The sequence below is a fragment of the Fonsecaea erecta genome (genome assembly GCF_001651985.1).
Source record: "Fonsecaea erecta strain CBS 125763 chromosome Unknown Scaff2, whole genome shotgun sequence".
Classification (NCBI taxonomy): Eukaryota; Fungi; Ascomycota; class Eurotiomycetes; order Chaetothyriales; family Herpotrichiellaceae; genus Fonsecaea; species Fonsecaea erecta.
The window spans coordinates 2,355,192-2,369,588 of NW_017387245.1; the positions used below are offsets into that span (position 1 = coordinate 2,355,192).

Sequence of the window (14,397 nt, forward strand, 5' to 3'; positions counted from 1 at the left end):
TGCGAGGGGAAGACAACTCTCGACCGAACAGTCCTTTTAGTTTGAAAACGAGCCCCAACTCCAGCAGGGACTACTATATGAGTATATATATATATATATATATACCCCGCGTTTTGATGGCAACACAGCCCATACGTCGACACACATCCCTTATGTGTGTTTCGGTGCTTCGGAAGTATCGTCGTAAACTCCTGGCTTGTCAGCCTTGCGGGCAGCCCATGTCGCACAACAACCCTGCCGTGCGGAGACAGGCGCGTTGAATTCGGCAGACAAGCTCTATGTACTCTGTACGGAGCTAACCGTCCACACCAGGACGGGGAAATCCTGCTCGGATATAAGAAAAGAAGTTCGATGGCTATGTAATCAATTTGCATCCCATTTTGTACCAAATCTATGTGTGTGGTGGAGTCTTCAGTTCGTTGCACGCATTAGTCATCAGGCGTTGGATTCCCGACCTTCACTTCGGGACAGATCAACTTTTGATCCCGAGCTGGAGAATGTGGTCCACCATCAACTGACTTGCTCCCAGGTAATTGGTCGGGTCACAGAGCTGCTTCAGCTGCTCCTCGGACACGTAGACCGCGACGCTAGCCCGGTCTTTCAAAGCATCAAACAACGCCTTGTCCTTTTCGATCGACTCCTTGCAAGCCTCGTAGACTAGGTCATGCGCCTGCTGTCGGCCTAAGAACGGAGCCAGACCCATCATCACGGCTTCCCCCACAATGAGACCCCTCGTGGACAAGAGGTTCTTCATCATGGCGTCCGTGTTGACCACGAGGCCGCTCAGCGCGAAATTGGTCTGGTGCAGGGCTCCCACGGCCAGGACGAATGCTTCCGGCACGGCAACCCACTCCAAGTGCCACGGGCCGGACGCCCGCTCGAAATCCGTGACCATGGCGTCCAGCGCCAGCCCCGCATTCGCACGGAGGAGCTTGGACGCTGCCAGGATGACTTCGCTCGAGATGGGGTTCCGTTTCTGTGGCATCGTCGAAGATGCGCCCCGGTGGGGGACGAACGGTTCCGATGCTTCGCTTAGTTCATTGGACGACATGAGGATCAGGTCGTAGGCGATCTTGCCTAGCGAACCTCCCACAAGGGCGAGGAAGTTGATGATTTCCGCCACGTTGTCCCGCGCCACGTGCCAGGTGATGCTGGGGTTGCCGAGACCAAGCTCCTTTGCGAGCTGTTCCCTGACGCGGAGACCCGTGTCGTCGGATCCCAGCGAGGCCAGCGTCCCAGCTGCACCGCCGAATTGGACGAGAAGGCACCGGCTCTCGATTTCCTGGAGACGCTCAGAGTGACGAAGGATGCCGGAGAGATAGACGGCGCATTTGTAGCCGAACGTGCAAGGCAAAGCATGTTGAAGATGCGTTCTGCCGGCCATGGGCGTGTCGCGGTACTTCTTGGACAGACTTCGTAGTATGTTTTCGAGTTCCTGCAGTTGGCGTTTGACGATCTCCAGCCCCTTGCGCATCTGGAGCACGGACGCAGTGTCCATCTGCACCGATTTGTGAGAATTAGAGCACCGACAGCCATTTTCATAGACATTGGCCTGTCCTACCGACAGTCCTGCAAACATGGTGACTTACAATGTCTTGCGTAGTGGCCCCCCAGTGGATATACTTGCCCATCTCCCCGGACGCGTAGTCAACGAGCTGCCGCACCAGAGGGAGGACCGGGTATCCCACGATCTCCGTCTCGCGCGAAAGACGGTCGAAGTCGAGACTGGCACCCCGCAAAATGAGCGCCGACTATCGTATTATGCAGGAATAAGAGTTAGCGAGTGGAACTCACCGAAAGCCTTCCTCTGTGAGCTTGGTGGTGAGGATCTCTCCCGCTTCGATTGGAATAATTCCAACCTTGGATTGCGCCCGGGCAAGGGCAAGCTCCACGTCGACCATTTGCTGAGTATACGCTTCATCGTCGAAGACGGCCCGGATCTCTTGGGTGCCAAAGAGGTTCTGGAAGAGGCGGGAGTCAAGTGCCGAGACCGACATTTTTTTTTCTGACCAGGTACGAGTCTTGTTTCTATGCTTGCTTCAGTTGAATGCACCTTTTCTCTATAAAGGAGGAGGAATGCGAGAGAGATTATAGGAAATTGGCCGGAGAATCTCCTGAATTGACTGCCTCTTTGTTTATGCTGGTGCGGGGTTCGCAGCCTCGCGCGGGGAAGCTTTGGTCAGGCGTGGCAGCCTTGCCTGTCACGTGCCAGCCTTGGAGTGCAACATGTTCGATTATCAGAATCAGTTTCTGGAAACGAGTCTGAATTGATATCTGTCGGGCTGGTACGTGGCCTGGACTCCAGAAACAGAAGTCTGAGCAGTTGCTGTGGTGTTGTTCCCCTTTTTTTCAGCACAAGTCTGGCACGCACACGCAAAGTCTTGAAAGTCTTGGCGTGAAATCCCCCGCCCCGCTGCTGCCCTTTTGCCGTCAGATTCTCAACCACTTTTTCGAGTCATTTTTCCAACACCCAAATTCACCCAGTTCCTCATTCTGCATCTCAGATCGACGTCTCCTCCAATCATCATCCGCAGCTGCTTCTCTTTCGGGCTATCTTGTGTACTACGACGACAGCATCTAGCAGCAACAACTCCTGACGAGATGAAACCGAGATAACAGTCACATTAAAGCTCGTGCTCGGCCCTACTCATTATCGACTCATGCCCTGACATTCACAAGCCACAGAGCCACCATCAACCTGGGTCACGTGTGCTCTTAAATATGCTCCTCGTGAGGACCCTGCATCAACACGACCTGATACACACCTCTTGATCGAACCATCTCGGCGGCTTTGGGACGACTTTTTTACGATGCCGCCCAAACCACCTCCCCCTAAGCCTCGGGCAGGTCAACATCGCCGGCCCAACTACCATGGTCGTATCCAAGGTCTGGGCAGTCCGGCACCAAGTTCTCTTCGAGCCTCGACCCCTACACTCGTGCGAGCACCCACACCGGTCAGCCAGCCTCCTGCCCGATCAAAGCCTCTCTGCCCCAACCCCGACTGTCCTGATCGGACCAAGGTTGTCTACAGCGACCAAGGACTCATCTGCGAGAGTTGTGGTGCCCTCGTCCAGGAAGAATCCGGCTTGGTCAGTGAGCAGGGATTTGGCGAGACCGAATCTGGCCGTATTACTGCCCTCGGTGTCCAAGTTGGTGAAAACCAATCTCATCAGAGGACCTTTCATGGGGGTAACTTCGGAAGTGCTGGCCGCGAAGCCCCCCAAAATCGCGAACGCTCAAAGGCCCAGGCCAAAAACATCATGGCCTCGTACATAGCTCTTCTTGGCATTCGACACTCCGAGGTCGAGGCGGCCGAGAGACTCTTCGATCTCGCAAACACGGTCGGCTTTATCCAAGGAAGAACCATTGAGAGTGTGGCCGTCACTTGTCTCTATGCCGCCTGTCGACGCAAGACCGAGCAAGTCGAGGGTCAACCCAGACCCATGTACAGCCTCATGTTGATTGATTTTGCCGAGAAAATGAATATGGATGTTTTCGCCCTGGGCCGGGTGTACCAGGACCTCGTGAAAAAGTTGTATCTCGCGCGGGGGTTAGGCCATCGATTGGATGGCTCGGCCGAGTTCTGGGGAATGGATCCGGCCACGCTTGTACCCCGGTTTGTCGACGAGCTGGATTTTGACAAGCACGATCGCGACAAGATCAAACGTGATGCCATCAATATCGTCAAGCGAATGAAGCGCGACTGGATCGGCCATGGCCGCAGACCGTCGGGTGTCTGTGGTGCGGCGGTCATCCTGGCTGCTCGAATGAACAACTACCGTCGCACCACACGCGAGGTTGTACTCACCGCCAAAGTCACCGAAATCACCATCAACAAACGGCTCGAGGAATTCCACGACACACAGGCCAGCAAGCTCTCCGTCACCCAATTCCGGAGCGAAGGAATCCCCCAGGCCTACACACCGCATCCGCTCGACGAGCAGCATCCGCCTATCATCAAACAAGCACTGAACCCCAAATCGAAAAACAAGAAGAGGGGCCGACCGAGAAAGGCTCCTCTTCCCGAAACTGCCGCCGAACTGGAAGGCGATGCTGCTACGAGCACCGGACTTCAAGCTGGTCAGGTATCGGGTGAAGGGCAGCCACCACCGGCGAAACGAGTTCGCATTGACGCACAAGGTTACAAGATTCCAGAGATCCCGGCTCGACGGAACGTCATTGATCCGGCCCTGACTCAAGGCGAGACACCATCATCACAGGGTGTGGAGGGTCAAGAGAACTCAGACTCTGCGCGTCCTCGACAGAAGAGACACAAATCTGCGCACTGGAAAGCACCACCTGCATCGGAGGCTGAAATTGCGATCGAGAACGAAATTGAAGAAGGCATTGCAGAAGCACTACGAGAAAACCCGGACCTCGATCCAAGCTACCAGCCTCCTCCTCTTCCTGGCGAAGGGCAACAGTCCAGTGGTGGCCAGTCTATCGAATCAGGGGAGGAACAAGGACCACAATCAACCGCCATAGATTTCACGGTCGATCCAACTCAGACGGTTCCTCCGCACCCGAAAGACAAGAAATCTGGACCACCGTGCAACACGAATATCGGCAACCTTGGCCTCATCTCCCTGTCTCCAACTCTCAAAGCCACAGAATTCGACTCCGACGAAGACATTTCCACATGTCTCTTGTCTGAGCAGGAGACCCGCGTCAAAGAGAGGGTGTGGGTGAGTATGAATGCCGATTGGTTGCGGCAGGATCACGCCAAGAGGATCAAAAAGGAGTTGAAGGAGGCAGACATGAGGGCGAGGGGCTTGGACCCCGAGCAGGAGGAGAGGAGAAAGAAAATGGAGCGGATGAGGAGAAAGGATGGGACGAAGAGACCGGGACGTCGGGGAGATGTCAGCTATTTGAAGGAGCACCGGGAGGGGAGAAAGCGGGGCAGAGGCCAGGAAGGCGAGAGGGATGCCGGAGGAGGTGACGCGGCGGGCGGAGAGGTCGAGCATGAGGGCGACGGAGAAGCAGCAGAGGAAGAAGACCACGACAACACCACTGTCGGTGGGAGAGAAAGGAGCGCCGCGAAATCCATGAGGCTGATGCTCATGAACCGCAGAACCTTTTCACGCCGGATCAACTACGACGCGCTCGAAGCCATCTACGGAATGTCAACCAGCGAAGACAGCGATTCGCGTAGCGTTACCGGCGAGGCTCGAAGCCGCAGCCAGAGCGTCGCACAGAGCGAGACCACCGCGACCCCGGGGCCGGACGGCGAGCGGGAGCTGCGGGAAGGAAGCAGGGAAAGCAGCGTCGTAAGCACTGCCACCTTGGGGCCGTCAGCACTCTTTCGCGGGAATGTCGGCAGAGACAGAAAGGCCTCGATTCTTGCCGCAGAGCGCAGGGCCAAGAAGAGCCGAGAGAGACAGGACTTGCAGAAAGTGGGGACATCTGCTGCTGCTCGTCGCGGAGGAAGCCAAGAGAGCGATCGCGAAGCGAGCAGGTCGTCGTCACGGAGTCGAAGCACGAGCACGCCTGCGACAGGTGACGAGGGAGAAGGAGAGGAAGAGGCAGAGGCCGACAAGGGGAGAGAACGCGAGGCCAGCGGACCGAGCCCTGAATCTGAATCCCGGAACCAGCCGCAACAACTCCCCTCTCCACCAAGAACACAGTCGCAGCAGATTCCTGAGATCAAGGCGTCAGTCGCTCCCTCGTCCGGGGTGCCGCAGATCCGAAGCACAGGGAGCAGCTTTGCGCCGACGCCGGCACGACAGTCCACCGCTGCTGGAGAACAGAGCTATAATAATACCCAGCCGAATGACGACGACGACGACGATGATGATAACGATGAAGAGGAAGAAGGAGAGGGAGAAGAGGGAGAAGCAAGCTACGATTCAGACGACGGTTCAGACGATGACGACGACGACGATGGTGGTGGTGGTAGTAATGGCGAAGCCGACGAAGATGTCGACGCTGCGTTCGAGGGCCGCTATGTTGGTCGATAGCTATATCAGTCAGCAGTCTAACTCCTCTGTCTATCCATCAACCAGTCGGGTCAGTGGGTCAGACAATCAGATTGACCAGGTGGTCGAGTAGTCTCCAGTCTATGTATGTCCTACCGTCGGGGTTCGATGCCAGATACATACCAGGGAAGGAAGGCGGGCTGGAGCAGGGGTGGCGCTCGTTACCATGAATGGATGAAAGAATGAATTGGTGATCTTGGATCAGTAGCAACAACCCCCGTCTAGTAAGTAGCCAGCTGTCTCAGATACCTATTAATGACCCAAAGACCCAAAGAAGGATGAGACCTATCATGAGCGTTCAATCATTCATTCGTATGGAATGGCGGAAAGCAAGAAGCCACAAAGAAGCCGGCCTTTTTTTGTTTGATAGAAACTTGAGCTACCTGACTTGACTTATCAAGAAAGCAGTTCCCGTGACGACCTCGATGACAAACAAACAAACAGGAAGTGATCTCTACTATTTCGACCGCTTGATGATTCCAACAACCCGGATTTCATCAATCCATGTTCATGAAGATGAGATGGTACATTCTAAGAAGTTCACTTGGCGTTAGTAAGATTCGCGTTTCAATTCGACCTCAACCATGGATCATGGAGAAGCTCTTTCGCAGAGCTCCTCCTTTCCGGGGCCCATTGCAGCATCTTCCTCAAGAATGTCATGAACAACTCCTTTCGACTTCCCTCAAGATTTGCTTCTTGCGTCTTCCAGCGATGTGGCTGGAATGCTAATTGCGCCCTTCCAATGACCTACCTCATCGACTATCTGACAGAGTGCGTGATATGGAAGTTCTGGCCAGAGAGGTCCATGTCCTCTACCACGGAGGTCGTATACTGAAGGAGTCCTGATGGCAGCATATGTTCGTTGAGGGGCGTTAAATTGGAGGACGAGGAGACCCTTGCCTGGCCGACCCTCGTAGCTTATTTTGGTTCACCACCTGAGTTATTCAGGCTGCAACAGCACTGGTAACGGCAATAGAGCCACGGTCAAGGGGATGTGGCATAGGCTCGTTACGCTAGTGTGCTATTATATCGACAGACAGAAGGGAAGTCTTGGCCGGGGCGGCTCTTGCAAGGCGTTAGTGGCCCTGCTTAGGCGCTTGCTGCTGCCAACCCGATGGGTCGCTGAGGCTCACTAGGCTGACTCCGGCCTTGCGCGGCGCCAAGAGGCAGCCCAGGCAGCCTCAGCGACCGGCCCGGGCAGCGCCAGCGTTAAATGAGGCATGCGAAGTCCTTGGCGGAAGTGGGATGAAGTTGTTGGTGTTGACTCTCTCGCCTCCCTCCTCCCTCCTTTTGTCCTTTCATGATTCTGTCGAATTCCCATCTCCGCTCGATAGGCCTTGTACAAACAATGGTTCTGCCTGGCTGGCTTGATGACTCTCGGAATCCCACTCTGTGGATCACGACCATCTATCCTCTTCTCATTTTCGTTCTCGCCTATGCCTGCTACTTCCGAATGCAGGCCTTGATTGAAAGCTTCCCGCTCCCCCCCGATGATTCCGCAGACACAAAAGAAACCGAAACCGAAACATTGGAGGTCGGAGATGCCTCATCCGCAGACTACGACATGGTGGCGGATGATGCAACAATGACAACAGGACATGCGATTAAACCTAGCTCGTCCACCGAAGCTCCAGATCCTCGAGTTGTATCCAAGAGGAACGAATCGACGACACCCAAGCAAAAATCAAAAAGGCCCTCTCTACACACCAAATACGTCCAAGGGTTTCTCATCTACGGCCTACAAGTATTGCTAACCCATCGACTGGGAGTCCTTGCTGTTAGCCGGGCGCATGAGAGCCACAGCTTTGCTGCCAAATTGATAGGATCCCTGGCGTTCTCTTTCGCTGCTTTCTGCGTCTTAATGTCTTCTGGAAATCTTGATATGTCAAGAGGAGTGATTCTCCGGGGTTACCGCTCACCTGGTCGCTCACAAAACATCTGTGACCAGTCAGACCCTTGGAGTATATTTGGTACCGTCCTCCTGCTTACTTTGGTCGTGCCATGCTTCAGACTTGTCTTGAGCTTCATATGGTGATGAGGGCGAAGGGGAAAGACCGATCATTGATGCCAAAAGCAAGCGGCAAGGCTTGACAAGGTTGGGCATGTCCAATAATCAATATTAATGCATCAAGTTACCGCCACCTGGATTATCTCGCTTGATACGAGGGGGGGGGATCAATGGGCGAGACTAACGTTACAGCTACTTCTGATTCTATAACTTCTCAAAGCTGGATTGGATGAATATCTTATGGTCAATATGGAGAAGCTCGTCTGACGGGACGATCAATATCCAAGGCCTTGGCCCTGACCTCTCACTTTCAAACGAGGCCTAACTGGTTGATAAATAGTTAAACAAGTCAGGGGGCATGCCGCCAAGCAGACCACCGCTCTGTCTCCAGGTTGATCGCTGGCCTCCGTCTGCCTTTCTCCTATCGACCAATTTCGTTCAGCCTCATGGGTTCTTGCGTTCTTAGTGACGGAGAGGTTGTCCAGATGTCACAACGGCGATGAGAATCTTCCTGACGTTCGAAGCCACAGACTGAGCGCCACAGACTGAGTGGACGCAGAGTGGTCAGGATAGCTACGGATGTCGTCGTGAAGTTTGGACAAAGAGACGACAATGAAAGGAAAAGAGGAAGAGACGTATTGTCATACAGAACTAGGAGATTCAGTTGACCCTATTTAGCAACGTACATAGTAGGGCACCCCTCTTAGGGATCCCACCTTTTATCAGGGCCGAAACGGCCCATCCTAGATATGAAGGGGTAAACTTACCATTAAGGCTAGATGTGCGTAACGTTGGCGCCTATAAGACTAGAGCCCGAAAGGGAGGCCCACTGGCACGTGAGGGAGTACGACAGGAGTGGGCCAAAGCCGTGAGAGAGCAGTAGGGAGCAGAAGGGGTGCGAGTCGACGAAATAGTCGTTGGCGCGAGAGAGTCAGCGAGAGAGTAGTGGGCAACGACTGTTCGAGGTTTATATACAGCTATATATATATATAGGACAGAATAGTTCAATACCATCCTACCTTTCGAAGGCACATAGAGTATGTCTGATTGTTCGGCTGTTATGCGAATCCAATGTACTGTATCCATTGAATCCAAGTCAATCCTGTCCACTCTTTAAGGCCTCAGAGGTGTGGTAGTATTCCCTGTCCATGCCTCATCTGGATCTATACGCGTATAAAAACCATACACGCTTCGTAACCGTTGTCTCGTCTCGTCTCGTCTCAATGGACTCAGTCAGCGTGTCTTTTGAACCACATTCCTCTTCGTCTTCTGCAGATCATCCCCGTTTGTTCACGTGGAGGACAAAGAAGTATCAATGAGACAAGCAGGAGTGATTGAGAGTGCTGTTCCACGCTCCGTTCCAAACCCTCTGCAGGGAAGACGTTAAGATCTTGGGCAAACGCTGGGCCGCCCAGTGCTTTCGAAGACATCTCGCTAGGCTCAGCCACAATGTCCCCTTATTAGACCGATATCAGAATCGCCTCTTTGCCTCTGGGCGATGGGCTCCTCTCCGCCGCGTAGTGGAACCCAAGACGCGAACAGGAGGTTCTATACCTGTTCCCTGTGGAAAACGTAATCCCCGCAGCAAGGCGTAGTCGATGTGGCTGTTATAACAATTCCAACACTCTGGCGAGGCTACGGGGACTTATCGCGGTCGTTGTGTGCGTGAGCCTTTTATACCGATATTGTGCCGGTAGATTTGATATCGTGTGTGTATATCCCAGATTTCTAGGATCAGTCCAACTGGGGGATGGTCGTTCCAGTTGCGTTTCGGGTCGTATATCGTCATACCTGTTCCTCTCTCAACAACTTCTTTCTCATGTGTTGCGCTTGTCCCCATCTTCTGTCTCTTCCTCGGTCTCTTCTTCTATACTCTGGGCACTCGGACCCCTCCTGTGTCCCTTGTGGCCCTTGTTCTTTTCGTTCCCCAGGTCATCACTATCCTGCTCTTCTCGCCCCGTGCCCAATCCAATCCCTCCGCTCACGAGATCTCTCAAACTCATCCTCCGTGCCCGGTCGCGAAGGCTAGGCGCTCGGGGTCTGTGTTCCCCGCGGGCCCGTCCACCCCAGACGGGCACCTCGTGCCAGATCCGCCGGCCGATGTAGTACAGGACGTCGTAGAGGATGGCGATGAGCCACGGCGCCATGTTGATGATCGCCAGAATCAGCTGGTGGCACGTTCATTGGATTAGTGTCGGAAGACATTGGCGGCAAACATCAGAGAAGGAAGAGAAAAACGGGTATGAGTAAAGCATAGCAGAGTGGGCAGGGGCGCCAACTTACAAACGCACGAACAATCCATGTTTCATAGGTGGTCAAATGGGACGGAAGAAGCGAGTACCACGCCATTATTATTGTCTCGGTCGGTCGACCGCGCAGGGGTATCTTTCGAGGCACAATAGTTTTCCTGAGCAGTTTCTGAGTAAGAGGTCTTACAGGGACCCGAACACGACGGGCCTCAAAAAGTGTCTCGAGTCAGGATGCGGGATTCGGGACAAAGTCGAAAAATGTTGTCGCGCCACCGTCCAGTCTCAAGCACTGACAGATACTACTCTAGACGGAGGAGAATCGCCCGTGCGACATGGTTCAGTAATGGCACCACAGCCCGGACCAGCCGGCTGAGCAGTTGCAGCAGAGACGTGGGTGGTGGTGATGGTGGTTGAGGCAGGTGCAGGATGGGATTTCACGTATCTCCTAGAGTTGTCGTGGGTCTCGATCGTGGAATAACAGGGGCCAACATACTCGTCGATGTCGATGCTGTCTGTCTAGGTACATACCTACTGTACGGAGTAGGCTCGCCTGGGATGTGCTTCTCCGCAGCGCAGGCCACAGGCAGGCTTGGCGACTGCAGCGAATGACATCATGTTGCTCAGCACACAACGGCACATTCCGTTAAGGCCCCGGAGTCGAGTCGAGAGATTTATCAATAATTCACGCCAGTGCGTTAACTTGCAATCAAACAAACAAAGAGCATTCATTCCACCACTCTCTATGGGACATCTTAGACAATTGTCTTCGGAAACGTGAATAATCCCTGTCATCTCCTCTCGAAAAACACAAACCTGGCAAACATGAATTCCCCTTCATGGTAAAAACCCTCCCACCTCCTTGGTATCATAGAACTTGCACACTTTCTTTTTTCCCTAACCGTCTTTTTCTTTTCAATTCGTGTGTCAAGTCAAAAGCCAATCGAGAGACCCATTGTTGCAGAGGGACTCGGGATAACAATGCCCACCCTTGAAGCTCGACGCCTTTGTTCGATCCATAAAACAGTACATAGCTCGCCGCGGAAAAAAAGACGGCCGCACGTGGAGACATGGAAAACGAGACTATCATGTCGTCGTTATTTCATCAAGTCATAAGCCTGCGCTTTTTCTTCGCAGGAGTCACAGGATCGGAAGCTCGACCGTGATTGGGGTCCCGCATCCGCTGCACAGGCGTTACCCCTTTGTAGTGGGATGAGGTGTATGGCGAGACATGGTTCTTCCTCCGGCGGCGTGAGGGTGCGGGTGTTGCCAGAGGCGAACTTAAGTAGTCCATGTCCAAATATGACGGCAGTTGACTCATGGCTGCAAACGCTGGATCGGCGTTGCGCCGGAATGCCGTCACATTGCCATTATCGAGATGGGCGAAATCATTGCTTAAAAGTTCGTGGTTGGGAGGGACGAAGATGGGCGATGTGGGAGCGTCACTGTCGTCGGAGCCACTGTCGAACTGGATCACATCGGTGAGACTGATCACATCTTCCCCGAGCCCATCGGTGTGGAAGTCTCCCGCTAGGTCACCATGGTCAACATTAATATCGTCAAAAAAGAAGCTGTTGGACGGGTAGAACGCTTCCAAGGGGCCCACAGCCTGCCCCTGGTTGAACGGGTCATTGATGGCAGAATTGAAGCTGGCGAGCATGATGTCTGCGGCCGGCATAGCCAGAAGGTCAGTAGAGTCGCGATCACCCACGTCGCTCTCCTCCATGAGCTCTGCAAAGCCAACGTCTGGACTGGACGTCTGAGACGCTCCATAGCGACGCGCGAACTCTTCCCCGAGCAAGTGAGGATTGGTCATGAGAATGATCTTGCCTGAAGGATCGAGGATGCCAGAGGTCTTGTCACCTTCGTCAATAAAGATGCCGCGAGGGGGACCTCGACGACGAGCTGGCTTCTTGCCCGCTTTCTTAGCTGGCGGGGACGTCAAGGGCGACATCTCTTGCTCTTCCACGGCTGCATGGGGAGTGCTTTGAAGGGCCTCCTCCGGCAAACAATCGTCGGTCAGATCAGCTGCAGGGCGTTAGTCATCATGCACATGGGACAAATCACAGCATCAACATACAGTCATCTAGATCATTGACCAGCCCGCCGATGCGTCTGTCAGCACCGGGGTGCGATAATCCAGAGTCTGGTAGTGCTGAGGGCAGCAGGGCACGAGTAATGGTAGGCGATTCTGACATGCGCAAGAACATGCCTGGATCGGCATCCGTGGCAAAGTGCACTCGCCTTTCCGGGGCGGTTTCAGTGGCGCTGTCACTACCCTGAGATGAGGGAAAGCGGTAGATAGAGCCCTCACTGTCGTCTCCAAATCCGTAGGCGGACAGGCCATCAATCTGGTTGAGAAGGAAGTCGGCGTCACTTTGACCTTCCTCGGACAGCATGGCGAGCAATTCCTGCTCTTGGAGCTGCTGTCCATCCCCATCGTCATCCGAATCACTAATATCATCGACCGCCTGGTAGACATCGTTGTCGTCGTCTGAGTCCGCAAAGATCCTTTCTTCAAACCGCTTCCTGTTCTCTTCCGGGGAGAGGGTGGGGTCTTCATCGTCCTCAAAGTAGTTTTCAAAATCACCGAACATGCTGTCGGCACTGCTCGCGAGGGACCTGGTGTCCCGTGGAAGGGATTGATACTGTCGCCCCGCCCCATTCAATCTCCGAGAACGAGACGGGGCTTTTACTGCTGGCAGGTCGTCTTCATCATCGGCTTCATCCTCACTGTCTTCGTCCGAGGCATCGTCTGCGGTCTCCGACCCGAAGGCGGACGAGAGGTCCCCCTCCGAGGTCGAGCTGTCTGCTCTTTTCCTTTTGCCAGACGATTTCTTTGTCACTGTGTATTTGCGAGCAGGCCGACCCCTCTTTTGCTTCGGTTGATATGTGTCATTGGGGTGTTCTTTGGACTTGGAGAATTTGATAGTGGTACCCAGCATGGGCTGGCGACCACGCGAGTTGCGGGTGTAAAGGCGAGACATTGTCCTTTTTGGAACGCCGCAGATTCTGTAATAGTTCAAGGGAGGGAGTGCAGATGGAAGTATGTAGGTGAGATATCAAGAATGGCGGTGGGGGGGAGAGTGGGCGGAAGAGGTCGTCCGGGAGGTGAAAATATCGTGCTCAGCACCCTTTTGTGTCGCAAGGACAACGAGGTGCCGTTCTGGTGTGCAAATAGGGCAATTTCGAGGACAGTAGTGGACGGGAGCTCCTACGCGGTAGAGCCTCGAAAGAGTAGATATCGAAACGAGGATTTGCTGGAGCTGCTTGACTGGCCACGAGAGAAGGGCCCCCTCCCGAGGGCGGAGAGGGGACCCCCCCGGCCGTCTAGAAAGCAGCGAAGGCCATGAGCAAAAGATGATCCTCGAGTGATATGTAGGGAGATGGTAGACTTTGTATGCTTGGACAGGTAATAATGGGCTGGTTTGGTGAAGTTTGGCTGGGTTGGGAAGCAAGAGGAAAAGAGGAAAGGGAAAAATAGGTGAGAAGTAATAAAATGCTTGGGACTCTTGCCAGGGCTCAGGGCACCTCCGGGCGGCCTCCACCAGTGGGCGGCGGGCGTCCAGGCGGAAAGCATGCCACGGTTTAGTTGAAGAGACTAAATGCTAGTCACCTATTGAGGCACAGTACCGCACAGTACCGAGTCGGGTTTACAATGCTGTAAACTCCACAGCCTGCAAGGCCGGATCTCAGAGCCTGCACACCGCTATTCCTGGCTCACTCTGCGACTGGACCGTCGAGGGTCTCTCTACATTGAGGGCTACGTAGATGTGCACTATTGGCTAGCACACTTGCATCCAGGATCATTCTTGGGGGCACTGTTGGGCCTTTGCATATCTCTTTCACTTGAGGGTTTTCTGGTGACTTGGAAATGTGATAATCATTCCTCCGGCAATGGCAAAGAAGAGAGAAAAAAAAAGTCAAAAGGGCAAAAAAAATATCAGATGTTGTTCTCCATCGGCCCCTCGCGTGCCTCACAGCAACCACCAATCACAGCGCCATGCCATGGTGGGCAGTGACTCCAACAGACTCCAATGACTCAATGGGTCGACCAGGCCCCTCGTCTCTCTCGCCGGGTATAAAACTCAATTTGTGGGGAGTTTGCGCAATACCTCATTCGTCGTCAATCTCCTGGTAGTACGAGCAGAGTCCGAAAAAATCATGA

The 14,397-nt window shown here is 53.9% G+C and overlaps 5 protein-coding genes across 5 annotated transcripts; 2 read left to right on the forward strand and 3 right to left on the reverse strand.

Annotated features, from left to right (window-relative positions):
* Positions 1-472: 472 nt before the first annotated feature.
* AYL99_02613 (3-carboxy-cis,cis-muconate cycloisomerase) lies at positions 473-1,997 on the reverse strand (the record flags this gene model as incomplete). The annotated part of the gene is made up of 3 exons (XM_018834129.1): positions 473-1,498; positions 1,590-1,725; positions 1,795-1,997. 3 exons carry the CDS (start codon positions 1,995-1,997, stop codon positions 473-475), a joined length of 1,365 nt encoding a protein of 454 aa, XP_018696753.1.
* An 813-nt stretch (positions 1,998-2,810) lies between these two features.
* On the forward strand, positions 2,811-5,957 carry AYL99_02614 (hypothetical protein; the record flags this gene model as incomplete). The annotated part of the gene is made up of 1 exon (XM_018834130.1): positions 2,811-5,957. The coding sequence occupies one exon, from the start codon at positions 2,811-2,813 to the stop codon at positions 5,955-5,957; it is 3,147 nt and encodes a 1,048-aa protein (XP_018696754.1).
* A 1,366-nt stretch (positions 5,958-7,323) lies between these two features.
* On the forward strand, positions 7,324-8,010 carry AYL99_02615 (hypothetical protein; the record flags this gene model as incomplete). Its single annotated transcript, XM_018834131.1, has 1 exon — positions 7,324-8,010. The coding sequence occupies one exon, from the start codon at positions 7,324-7,326 to the stop codon at positions 8,008-8,010; it is 687 nt and encodes a 228-aa protein (XP_018696755.1).
* Positions 8,011-9,800: 1,790 nt separating this feature from the next.
* On the reverse strand, positions 9,801-10,130 carry AYL99_02616 (hypothetical protein; the record flags this gene model as incomplete). The annotated part of the gene is made up of 1 exon (XM_018834132.1): positions 9,801-10,130. One exon carries the CDS (start codon positions 10,128-10,130, stop codon positions 9,801-9,803), a length of 330 nt encoding a protein of 109 aa, XP_018696756.1.
* Positions 10,131-11,334: 1,204 nt separating this feature from the next.
* Positions 11,335-13,216, reverse strand: AYL99_02617 (hypothetical protein; the record flags this gene model as incomplete). Its single annotated transcript, XM_018834133.1, has 2 exons — positions 11,335-12,257; positions 12,310-13,216. 2 exons carry the CDS (start codon positions 13,214-13,216, stop codon positions 11,335-11,337), a joined length of 1,830 nt encoding a protein of 609 aa, XP_018696757.1.
* Positions 13,217-14,397: the final 1,181 nt, after the last annotated feature.